At 40.0% G+C, this 12,558-nt stretch overlaps 1 protein-coding gene across 3 annotated transcripts in view; it reads right to left on the reverse strand.

Annotated features, from left to right (window-relative positions):
- Positions 1-12,558, reverse strand: part of PHIP (pleckstrin homology domain interacting protein) — a 166,558-nt gene that overhangs the window by 8,301 nt on the left and 145,699 nt on the right. For all 3 annotated transcript variants that reach the window (XM_059731372.1, XM_059731376.1, XM_019496868.2), the window contains 6 exons: positions 11,965-12,015; positions 11,491-11,640; positions 9,305-9,457; positions 6,417-6,580; positions 5,668-5,945; positions 4,976-5,137 (listed from right to left, as the gene is read on the reverse strand). In XM_059731372.1, coding sequence (XP_059587355.1) covers positions 4,976-5,137; positions 5,668-5,945; positions 6,417-6,580; positions 9,305-9,457; positions 11,491-11,640; positions 11,965-12,015 — 958 coding nt within the window. The remainder of the gene's footprint in view (positions 1-4,975; positions 5,138-5,667; positions 5,946-6,416; positions 6,581-9,304; positions 9,458-11,490; positions 11,641-11,964; positions 12,016-12,558) is intronic.

Consider the following 12,558-nt stretch of genomic DNA (forward strand, 5'->3'; position numbering starts at 1 on the left):
ATTGTGCCTACTAGCTGAAAGAGAGGTTTCATGCAGTTTTGTTTAGAACAGGCTAGATGAACACTTGTCTAAGGTAAGTTTAGACAGGGATGATCCTGCCTTGAGCACGTTGTTGGATTAGATAAGTGGTGCCCAATATTTTTGCTGGATGAGTAGTGGCATTGTGCACAAGCTGAATCCAGTCCATGTGCCTCATCCAGCTACATGGGCTTTGGAAATTTGACAACAGGTGAGTGATGGCAATATTAATGACATGGCTCCATGGACCAAATCTGGCCAATGTCCTGGGGGTTTAGCACCCCTGGATTAGATGATCTCCTGAGGTCCCTTCCAACCCTATTTGCTTATACCCTGCTTAAAATCATAGAAAAGTGACCAAATTTGCCTCCTTTCCACTACAGCATGCAACATTCAAAGCCCTAGTAAATTCTGAGTCTGGCGCCCTTCTCTCTCATGTTCAACACCTACTGATGGACCTGTCTTCCATGAACGTGCCCCATACCTTTTTGAAGCTGGCAAAATTATTAATCCTCATGACATTCAGTAGCAAGAGTTCTGTATTTTAATTCAATGTTATGTGAAAAGAAGAATTTTTCTTCCCCTTTATTTTAAACCTGTTACCTAGTAATTTAATTTCATCTCCAAGTTTCAGTACTGTGACAAATCACAAAGAATAGAAAAGAATAGAAAATCCCTACTTACTGTTTCCAAACTATTCAGTTTTAAAGATCTCTGTCCTGTCTCTACCTCAGTTGTCTTAGCCTACTTAATCTCTCCTTATATAAAAATGCTCTATAACCCTGATCATCTGGTTGTTTTGATACACCTGGAGCCTCCTGTACTGCACCTTGAACATGTGGCCATAGATTTCTCTGGCTAACAGCATCTCTTGGGACCACACAAGCACCCTAGACATACTTCTGTTCCCAGCAAGAACTGTAAAGGCAGAGGAGAGCCAATCACCACTCAGATCTCTCCCAAAGATAGACTCCAGGTTATAACAGGAATCCATAGCACTTAAAAAAGGATGTGCTGTGGGATTTATGTAGACAAGAGTATCGCTGTAAACAAACATGCTTCAAAGAAATCTATTATTTTAAGGAGAAGATAATCCAAAATAGTAGGAACAGAAAACTCCAAATGGTTACAGATACCTTTGAATAGTCCACAATAAAAAATGCTTCTATTGAGTCTAGTAAATCAGTATAGTAGAAGCTACTCCCCTTGAGGTCCCATCTGACCCTATAATCAATCCTATGCATTTGTCAGGTATCATAGAAAATTAGGGTCAGAAGGGACCAACTGGGGAAAAAAAAGGAAGACTCTCACATGCTTGCTTATGTAATGTAATGTAATGTAACGCTATAGCGCTGTTTATCAGTATCTGTATGGTAGTGCCTTGCTAAAAAGGCAGTAATGCTTCACTCTGAACCAACTGCTCCAAGACATACATAGTATATATATCTAAACATCCCTTCCTTGACCAAAATTTTTCATTTGGAGGTTGTCTAGATGTACACTCTAGTCTTACTTCGATTCATCTGCCATGAGAGTTACTGGGCAGAGAACTGGATAAAACAACACTTTGTTAGGTCTTATGACAGCCAGTACTATATGGCAAAAATTTCAGCATCTGTAGAGAAGAGGCAGGCAATTATTTTGGGCGGAAGGCTGCTTACCCAGTTCTGGCAAGCTGTCCAGGGCTGCATGGGTAGCCCCACCCCTTGATCCTGGCCCCAGGTCACCGTCTTGGGACCAATATCCGAAAGTCTTGGGACCAATGCCGGTGGGGCCCAGAGCAGGGCACAGGCTGGCAGGGGTCTATGGAGCCGGGCTGAGCTGCACCAGCAGGGAGAGGAGGGAGCTGGCCCGGCTTCATAGAGCCCCTACTGGCCAGGACTCTGTACTCCTGCTGCCCTGCTCTGGGTCCCGCCGGTGCTGACCCTGGGATATCGGTGCAGGACCCACACTCCCACTGACTCCTGCACCCACTCACTCCCAGTGCCTCCCCCCAGCCCTGCGGTACAGGCGGGGGGCAGCGTGCAGCCCTGACCCCTGCTCGCTGGCAGGAAAGGAGCTGGTGCTGAGCACGGGGAAAAGTGGCCCCTCACCTGCCCCGTGCTCAGCGCCTCGCACTACAGCCACTTGCAGCCCGCGTGAGGCTGCCTGCGCCTGCTCATGACAGCCCTGGGCAGGCTGTGAGCAGCTACAGCAGGGAGCCAGAGCCTGGGCCACAGGGCAAGGGAGGGGCTTATTTTTCCTGCGTTCAGCACCAGCTCCTTCCCTGCCTGCAGTCCTTCTCTGCCCTTCCCCTCCTCACTTACCTGAGGTTCCCATGCCAGAGGAGCTACATGGTCCCAGGCCAGAAACCCTTACTGGAGTTTCTGGCAGGTGGGGGGGGGGGGAGAGCAGGCTGTTGCAAGAGCCCACTGGGGCTTCCCCTGGGTCCTACTGCTCCCCTTACTCCTGTCATTTTTTACAGGAACCAAGGACAGATAAATTTTAATTTTCTAAAAATTTTAGGGGCCCCGTGGGCCAGGTAGAATGGCCTTATGGGCCGTATTTTGCCCACTCCTGCTGTAGAGCAACTTCTGCAAGCATGTCAGTCACACTGCCTGGTTAGTTGTCAAACTGATTTTGCATCTCTTTCCTCCGCAAAAGGGATTAAGCTCACACATGGATTCATCTTCATTTTGTTTCATAATCATTCACCTGAATTCCAGTGTTAGAAAATCACAGAATCACATCATAAAGAAGGTACCTCCAGAGATCATCTAGTCCAACCTCCTGTCCAAGGCAGGATCTTCCCTATCCAAAACATCCTATACAACTAAACTCTACATGAGACTACCATCAACAAAGACCAAATACCCTAACCTCCCACAGAAAGCAGAGAAACGACAGCCAACATCCTGCTTCTGTGAAATGTTGTCAATATATGCTCAGGAGATCCTTGTAGAGGGCCACACCCCCTGTTACAGAAGAAGGCAAATCCCCCCACAGTTTGTACCAATCTGACCATGGGGTAAAATTCCTTCCTGACCCCATACCTCTGGGAAGGCTTGAAATCCAGACATTGATGATGATAAATAAACTGTCTAGAATTTAAGTGGGGTAACCACCAGGTCAGCAGACAAGATCAATAAAGCTGCTGGCAATGAACTCTTTATTGAGCATGTAAGCAATGAAGTAGATGTATATTAAAGTTGCTGGTTTTATTTATTTTTTTAAATGGTGGTACCAAAGATTCCCAGACTGACCATATCAATGATAAACACTGCAGTGGAAGTGTCAATTGCCAAAGACTGATAAGAGCCAAGAGACAAGAAAGAAGACATTGAAGACTCAAGTTTAGTTGAGGAGTTTGGACAAGTCAGATAAGTAGCTCTAGACCTCTTGGCTGACGCTAAACAGTGACAAAAATATCTATTCTTCTTGCTATCTTGGACCCCAGGGATTACTGACTGGAAGAGAATACTGTGAGGGTTCAGGGTATGGTTAGATGGCAAAGGCAACACCACAAAGACAATCTTTTGGGTGTTTTGTCAGGGGACAAGATCCTATTCTCATTTATTAGAGGCTTAAAAAGCATGATCTTATTCCACTCAGCTCAAGTTCCCCAAAAAATAGTTAATACAAAAAGCTGACGCGTACTCCTGCTTTCTGCTTTTCATGGCTTACTTTTAAGGATAACATGATGGAGTTACAAAAGCAGATACATTAACATTTTATGCACCTAAGCAGGGTAGAACAGGATTACATTTACTTGTTGAAATCCACTTACATATCTAATCAGTAGAACAGGATCTGATCTCGATGCCTGAAGGTACCTAAAATCCCAAGGCAGCTTCTCTATTAACCAATTCAACAACAGGGGCTGGCTTCAGAGCAAAGGAGGAAGAGGAACTTCAAAGACTACTGCACTTCTTGTGGATTTCTTCAATAAATTTAGTTTTGAGGGTTGTTACTTTTTTGTGACTAGCTTTTTGGAAGATTTACAAATAATGTATTTGTCTGGGGCACTAGGTTCCATTAAACAAAAGGTTCTTTGTCCCTCTGATGAACACATACCCCAGAGGCAAGGCAGATTTTGAAATCCAAAGAATTACAACAATTACAGAAGTCTTGGTACCAAAGAAGACTCAAAAGAAGAAAAGTAAATTAGGTGCCAACAGGCCCCATGAAACTAAGCAAGCAGCAAACCCTCTGAAATGAGTCACTCCAATGTGGAAAAAAAAACCCAACACTTTTTCCAAAAGAGTTGGGGTAAAATTGTTTCATGTTTCCTACCCTTTCTAATGCCAGAAGCTTGATAGTAAGGTGGCAGTACACCATTTTTACTTAACTGAAGAAATACGCAGGAAGGAAAAAACCCAGCTATTCCCTCACAACAGATTAAATGGTGTGGAACAACAATATTTCCTGTAGTCTGCAGTTCATAACACTGTCTCGGGAAGTCTCGAATACGAATGAAATATACTACACACATTACCATTTCATTAGGGAACATAAAACTACTTTAAATAAAATTAAGCCAAAGATAAAACCGAAACGTTTTCCTTGAGAAGTGATTATTACAGGCTTGCTCCCCTCTTGATGTTTATATGTTAAGACATTTGACATTGCTTAGTTTAAAACATAAGATTACAGTTTTTCAGTATACAAGAATTACACTGTAGTCATATTAACCCATACTTGTAATTAGAATTAATTTCATATGAACAGAAATTTGATTTTATGACAGAGTAATTGCAACATAAATACTATGTTGTTGGTAGGTGTATTTAGAATCCAGAAAAATTAACTATGAAATCAAAGGATATTAATGGCATAATTAAGTCATGTAGCTACCCTTCCTATTATAAGGAATAATAGCAATTATTAAAAACAGTTATGGTATACTCAACTAGCTACAATGGAATTAAAATCACCACTTTCTGAAATATAGCCAAATACTCTTTTAAAAATGTCTTACCTTCCTGATTAACAGTGGATGATTTCACTTTTCGCTTGACTTGTTTATCTTTCTCCACATTTTCTCTTGAGGAGTTATTTCTAGTGTTATGACTGTAACCAGATTGGCTAGCGTTTGACAGAACATTTTGACTCCTGGAATGTTTGGCAGAATTCTCCAGTACTAAAAAAACACAAACCCTTTGTAAGCAAAATGGCAGATTTTAGTTTATAGCATTTGTATAAATCTATCTAATCTGGCTAAACCACTAGTGCTTAATGTTCTGGACCTGTGGGCTGCATGAGTAGCATGGAGCCCTACATCAGGATAAGAACCCTGCCATCACCTCCACCCAGCCCCATATGCCAACATCAGGTCTGACACTAGCCTGGCATGCCCACATACTTGTGGGCTGCATGACCCAGCACCGGGGGCTGGATTTGGCCTGCGGGCTTGGGTTAAGCACCCCAAGCAAAACAGACAATGCAGTAACTTTCAGTCAATACTGACCTAAACTGTATTTGAACTAGTAACCTAGAGAGAAAAGTTTCCATGTTCTCTTACTAATCCTGTGAGCCATTCAGGCTCCCTCTGAGATCTACTAACTTGAGTAAACAGGGCCCATTCTTAATCAAGAACATAGATATCTAAAAAGCAAGAAACTATTTAATTTAAAAGCTTGCAAAGATTATGAATGCCTTTACAACAACTACCTGATTTCCCTGACACCGCAGAATTGGGTTTTGTTATTAAAGGCTTTGTAGTTAAAGGCTTTCCTCCTGAAGAAGTGGATGGTTGTTCTGTAACAGGAGTATCTAGCACCCCCCTATTGCTTCTAGTCCGCACTAGAGAAGACATTTCAGTCGCTTTTCCGTTCATCTGAGCAGCAATGTGTCTCAGTGTTGTTGAACGTGCAGGTACCGAAGACGAAGGAGCAGCTAAGGCCTCTGTCTTCAACTGAGGTTTTATAAACCTTCTCTTCCTTTCAGGGCTGTAAATAAAAGTGAGATTTATAGCCTGGAGATTACAGTTAATCTTTTAAAGGAATAAAAGAAACAATATGTTAGGCAGTGTCTAAGACTGTGGAAACCAAAAGTTGTTTCTGTATGAAATAGGTTAAATATATTACATTTACAGTGGAATTTCATGTAGTTGTGAACCTCTGAAAAGTGAATCTTTAGTGAAGGATCACTGTAAATGCTGTAGTTATGACAAAACATGATGCTGTCACTATCCTAATAATGCTGGTTTATTACTGTACATATTTAGCAGTTATCTGAATTTTAAGCAATTACACTAGCTTTAGTTAAAGTTTAAAAATCTTCCATATCATAGGAACTTGCATGTCAAATATATGATTCTGCAATATAGGGAATAGTGAAAGAGTATTAAAGAACACCACACCAAGTTCTACTATTATATTTCAAACACAGCATTTCATAGCACACAGAAATGAATGTACCTTGATGCAACGCTACTGGACACGGAGCTGCTTCTGCTTCTTTTTTTCCTCCGTTTCTTTAATGAACTTCTTTTATGAAAACGCACAGCAGATTTATAATCTGATAAAATAGAACTTATATGTTCCTCAAAGAAAGCAGAAAGGCGCAAACTCATGCTGTAAATCTATTAGAAAAAAGCCAATGCAGGGTATAAGTGAATAAGACAAAAAAGGGGTTTGTTTTGTTTGTTTGTTTAAGGTTTACATTTTTTCCAGAAACACTGTTTTCCTAATTACCTACCTAGAGTTATATCTATATAGAAAGACATACACTTTAATATAGAAATGTTTCAGCTTCTAAATGAAATAAATGGAAGGAAATTTCAAGAGGAGTCCACAAATCTGCACTCTTGGGAGTCTAGCTTTGGAACCATCAAAGCAGTTCACAGAAAAAGTGGGCGATAATCCTGTGAAGACAAATACAGTGGCAGAAAGAACAAGATGAGCACAGTTCCTATTCCCTCAGTTCCTGATTGCCTTTCCACAACAGAGTCTCTGAAGAAACAAAGGAAGACTGAGAATGGGAACCTACAAGGGAACACTCTGACAATCCAGTTTTCTGGATTAAGTTGCATATATATATATCCCCATCTATGGACATCAACCAGGAGTAGCAACTCATCCAAAAAGGAGATAAGGTTAGCTACTTAAACGGATGACAACTATCCATGTACCTGTAAACTTTAGATTTTTTTTTAAGCTTTGCCCTCAGCTAAATGGGCCTGGATGAGTTTGTCCTCATATCCAATTAACTGGATTACAGGTGCACCACAGTTCTAAGAAAAAAAACAAAATGACAAATGGACTGGCTAAATTAATATAATAGGAGGTAAAACCCTCCTTGGAAGATGACAAGTGATTGGAGTGTAACAGTGGGGCCACTTCATTTAAGGGATCTGGTAGTCTGGCACTAAGACACAACAGCAATAAATGTGATAGTATCTAAATCACTTGAACATTTAATTTTTTTTTTAGTCATAAGAAAGTGCCATATAAATGGAAAAAAACTTAAGTTTGATCTCATGGGGGGTAGACAGTAGTAGCTGTCACCCTATTTTCAGAGAAAAGAACAAGCAAGCCAAAATGAGGAATATTGACACCAACACCAACGAATGTCTAGAACCAGACTGAAGATCATTTCTACTTCAGTGTATATACACTGTATGTATAGAGAGTCCATTGAGCTCTCTAAAGAACCTAGAATATTATTTTTGCCGATAGCTTCAGAATCACTGAAGCTAGAAATCTACATTTCAGTTAGAAGTTCAAATTGTAAACAGGTATTGGTTTCAGCATGATTTCAGTGCCTGTAGAAGATACGAATTAATATGACTGATAAAATAAATGGTTTCCAAAGCAAGATATTTAAGTAGCGCAATTGGTGAGCCCATGGCTCAAGCCACGATAGCATCAACCACGTGCTCTCTCCAATCTGAGAAGACCTGAAGCAGAGAAGAGAACACAAAGGAATCCCAGTTCCAAAGTCTGAGAAGTCCTGACACCTGGTGTTGGCAAGGGCAGAGAGAACAATTTCAAAACCATTCCAAGTGCTGAACAGATTACCCAATATTGACTGAAACAGACCAATCACGCTGACCTCAGTTCTTTTAACTGAGGTTCTCTCCTAAGAACCTTGTTGCCTACATGCTGGGACAAGAGTCAAAGTAAAAACTTGATGGTGCATTCACCATTTGTATCAGTAGCCACACACAGCATACCAGCCTGAACTCCTTATTGGTTATTTACACTTGTCTTCTAGTACCAGAAGAAAAGACTATCCCTGGAACAGTAATACATTTACGTGCAGCAATTACTTCCACAGGACTCTTTAAACCAGAAAAGAATCCCAAAAACTAAAGGAAATTAACAAAAAAGCTAATAATGTGTGGCCAACTGTTTCAAAATAAACTGGCAGATGAAAAAAAATAACAGGATTTGCAAGGACAATTGAGAGTCTCCTCAATCTCAGTGCAAACCAGTAAACATCACAGAACGACATTATCCCTTTGTAATCTAGCCATTTTAATACTCTGAGATTTATGGAACTCTAAGAGTGAGGAGTTTGAGACTCAAGTATTATCCTCTCACAAATAGTTATACTTTGCATAAAATATTTATTGTTACCATCTGTCCAATCACTCCTTCAACACTTTTCGACTCTGTTGTCAAAAAGTTATCTATTTAAACTACACCTCAGAAGTATCAATTTAAAATTCAAGAAAGTTGCAGAAGACAACTTCAAAACAGCCTGTAGGCTGGATCAGGCCTGTGTCTTAAGAACATCTGGCTGATCCTCTTCTACCCAATCCAGCCCACATTTTACTACTGGCTGACTGATCCTGGCTGCCACTCTAGGCTCCAGCTGTCCCTGCTCCATGCAAAGGGCCTTCTCTCTCACCATTCTCCCCCCACCCCTGCAGGCCACCACCTGTGCTTACCATCACTATCAAATTAGCTGTTTCAAATCCTTGCTTACTACGGTTTTTGTTGGCAATGGTGAACATAGGCTATAACAGGGGGGCGAGAGAGCAGCTCTTAGCATGGATCACATATGATTGGAATAACCACTGGGGATCAGCTACCCATAGTGATGGTCTGTTCACAAGGGGTGGCCCACTCTTAATAAAAAGGTCTCCATTTATTCATAAAGAATTTGTTTTGTCATTAGAAACAATATTCATGTTGGAAGAGCATACAAAGCATTTAAATTATTGATATTTCCAAATAGCCCAATGTTGTTTTGATATTTAATCTTAAACAAAAATAAGTTCTCCTTTGTTTATGTCTAAGGTTTACATATTCTCTATTAAAGAAAGAATGTTTTAGTGGCGTGAACTATAAATCCATACCCTTGATCTTTTGCTTGGCGTGTAAGCTTTGGAGTTGCTGAAAATAAGTCTCACATCTTTACATAATTCCATTGGTGACTCATAATTGCCAGCCTCCAGAGTTTCTCTAACTGTAGCAAAATCCATTGGTGTGTCAATAATGTCTCTATAATCCTATTAAAAAAAATTGGCAAATCAACATGTAATTGAAATTAATTTTATTTGTCCAAATACTTCTCACCCGTCAAGACATGATTATCTGTCACTTATAAAGGGTTTATCAAAACTCTCTCTCAAGTTTGGATAGAAGACCACAAAAAAAAGCTTCCCATAACTATTCTATAGAAATACTGCTTTTTCCAAGTCATGAGGCAGGCTACCACTGGCAGAGTTAAACTAAGAACCTGAGCATTTTAAAGTTAGCCAATACAAACTCAGACCCATTTGATAAATAAACCACTTCAGTAGAAAGTCTGTATTTTTAATAAAATTTCAGTCTGAAGAGATAAAGGTAGTGCCCCACCTTCGACAGCTCAATGCTAAGTTTAATACAGCTACTTAAAAAAGAGTGTAACAGGCCTAAAATTCCAAAATAAAATTATATAGTAATAGCTTAGGATCATATAGAAGATGATGCTAGCACACAGCATACAACAGACTAACAATATTTTGTTTTCCCCACATTGTTCACACAGATCAGCAGAAGAGTTAGGTCCTTTTAATCCACAGCAAAGAGCTCTACCACTTGAAATCAATTGTGCCATGAGAGTAGTAGCAACCTGTCCTCTGTGTAGCCCCTATTAGAATGGAATGAAACATGACACTAACAGATTTTATAGTTACGTGCTGACAGGGAAAATATGGCAGTCAGAAATAACAGGTCCAATTCTAGGGTCCGGAGGAACATACAATTTAGCCATTATAGACTCTTGAGTGACTCTCCCTCCACATACTCTAAGTCAGTGCCTGTCTCTTCCAGGCTTGACACTTTTCCCAAATACACTGAAGTAAAGCCACCCGATTTCTCTTTCACACCTCTGTATTGAACTCCAGCACTGGAAGCAGTCATAGCACAAGATACCATCTCCCTGGCTCTTTGTTCCAGTGTCCGAGATACAGTAGCTCCGAGAATGGTAGAGGAACAAATATATAACAAGTCCTGCTCTTTCCCTCACTACCCTTGAAACACTGATTTTCAACCAGAGTAACACAGCACCCTGGAGTCCTAATAGGCTTTAAAGGGTGCTGCTGGGAGAGAGGAGATAAGAAGGATAATGCAGGTTCTTCCCTTCTGTTGCACCTCCATCTCCCTCCAACTTATTGCAGCACAGGCTCTTCTCTGCCAGCTGCTGCTCCTCCTTCCCAGCCCTTCTTTTAGCAGGTAAGGACCGTAATAAATTAGTTTTTGAAATGGGGTGCTGGTCAATTCACAAAAGTTACAAAGGTCTGCCTCACATCTAAGAGGGTTGAGAACCAGTGCCTTGAAATAATGAGATGAAACATACTCGCTGCTCTAAGCAGAGCATGTTCACTGTAGATGGTATCTTCATAGAATACTGCTGCCAGGCTCTAAAATTTCTACCGAACGTATGCAAGCTGTAGTTTCAGAACATATAAACTTGGACAAATTTGGATGGCATTTCATGAAGACAGGAAAAAGCACATGCAATACTAAAAGAAACCACCTGGCTAGTTCCTGCTTTATGATATAGAAGCACTAAACCTTTTTCCAAAACTTGTTCCTAGAAATTTCTGAATGTTTTTTCCCCCCAACTCTTTCAGAAGTATGTCATCCTAAGACAGACACCTGATCTGGAAAATTCTCACTCCTAAAAGCAAGGACATCTAACTTTGAAAGAACTAGAAATAGGGTCTCAATGGAAAGTATACAGCTACCTTAACTGTAATAACCAAACAGGCCTGTAATCAGAGTAATCATGTGGAAAAATATTAATTAATTTTTGGTTTTAGTCTAATCTAGATATAATTACAAGCAAAATCAAGTACTGATCTTCTGTTACCGTGCATCAGTTTATATCATTCAGTTCAAAAGAGCACAGGTTCTGAACTATTATTAGACAAATTATTTAGACAATCTCGATGAATATTGTTGAAAAAATATGAAACTCCAAAGAAGCCCCCTCTCCTCCAAATCAGTCAAAATATACAAACACTGACCAGCTTTTTTCCATTATTAAACTACTCACTGGATATTCAAGGAGATCCACTGGTTGGCGAAAAGGTTCAGAGTCCTCGCACTGAAAAATGAGATTCAGCAACTCCTGGCATTGTCTCTTCCATGCCTGAACGTCATATGACTGAGCTCTATTGCGCAGCCTCCGTTTGGGCTGATGATCCTGAAATGACCATATTGATTTGTTTACACAAGTCAATTTTTTTAAATACAAATCAAAGAATACAATTATTACATGCAAGCACAGTAAATTGTGAATCCTAACTCACCCCCATCCCACACACAATGGAACAGGTAAAAATGCTATTGCATAACAGATAAAAGAAGAAAATACCTACTGTTAAAAACTGATTTCCAAGCAAAAACACACAATCTTCAAAGACAGGATTATACCAGCCTAAAACGGTTTCTATTTCTAAGCTGTTTTGGATAATTTTTTAAAGCTGTTACACTATAAATCATGGATGCAAGTGCAACCAAGTATTACCTTTCTTTTCCTAGTGGAAGTTCCTGGAACATTTGTATCTTTCTCTTCTTCCTTTGAGCAAGAAAATATGAGTCGCATAACAAATCTAACAAAACACTTTTGAAAAAGTTACTTAATAAACTACCATTCATATTTTCAGTTCTTTGCAGTGCTCTGAATGATAGTCCCAAGAATCTTCCTGTTTTTGTGACCTTTTCTTCCCCAACTCTCAAATTCCTAAAATATGATAGCCATATATATAGATCGATATATATTTTTTAGCAGGCTTGGACTTAAGAGTTTGTAAATAGAGTGAAATTCACCGCTCTGCAAATGGTTAGCACAATGTCCATGTTCCACTTAAATTTAAGTAGCACTAAAGCTCTCCATACAAGGGGGAATTAGAAGCAGTGTTCCTCAACTGGCTAAAAGGAATACTGCTAATTGATGTAAAACATTCCCTTACCCTCTTGCAATGGGCTAAACATGCTGCCTTTGCAGTATAGAAGTGGGAAGAGATTAAAACTCAATTTCTTCTTCTTGCATAAATGAGTGCAAGCACAGCACCAGACCATTGAGATTACTTTTACATATACGTAGCATTCAGTTGGCTTA

The sequence above is a fragment of the Alligator mississippiensis genome, chromosome 1 (assembly GCF_030867095.1).
Source record: "Alligator mississippiensis isolate rAllMis1 chromosome 1, rAllMis1, whole genome shotgun sequence".
NCBI lineage: Eukaryota > Metazoa > Chordata > Crocodylia > Alligatoridae > Alligator > Alligator mississippiensis.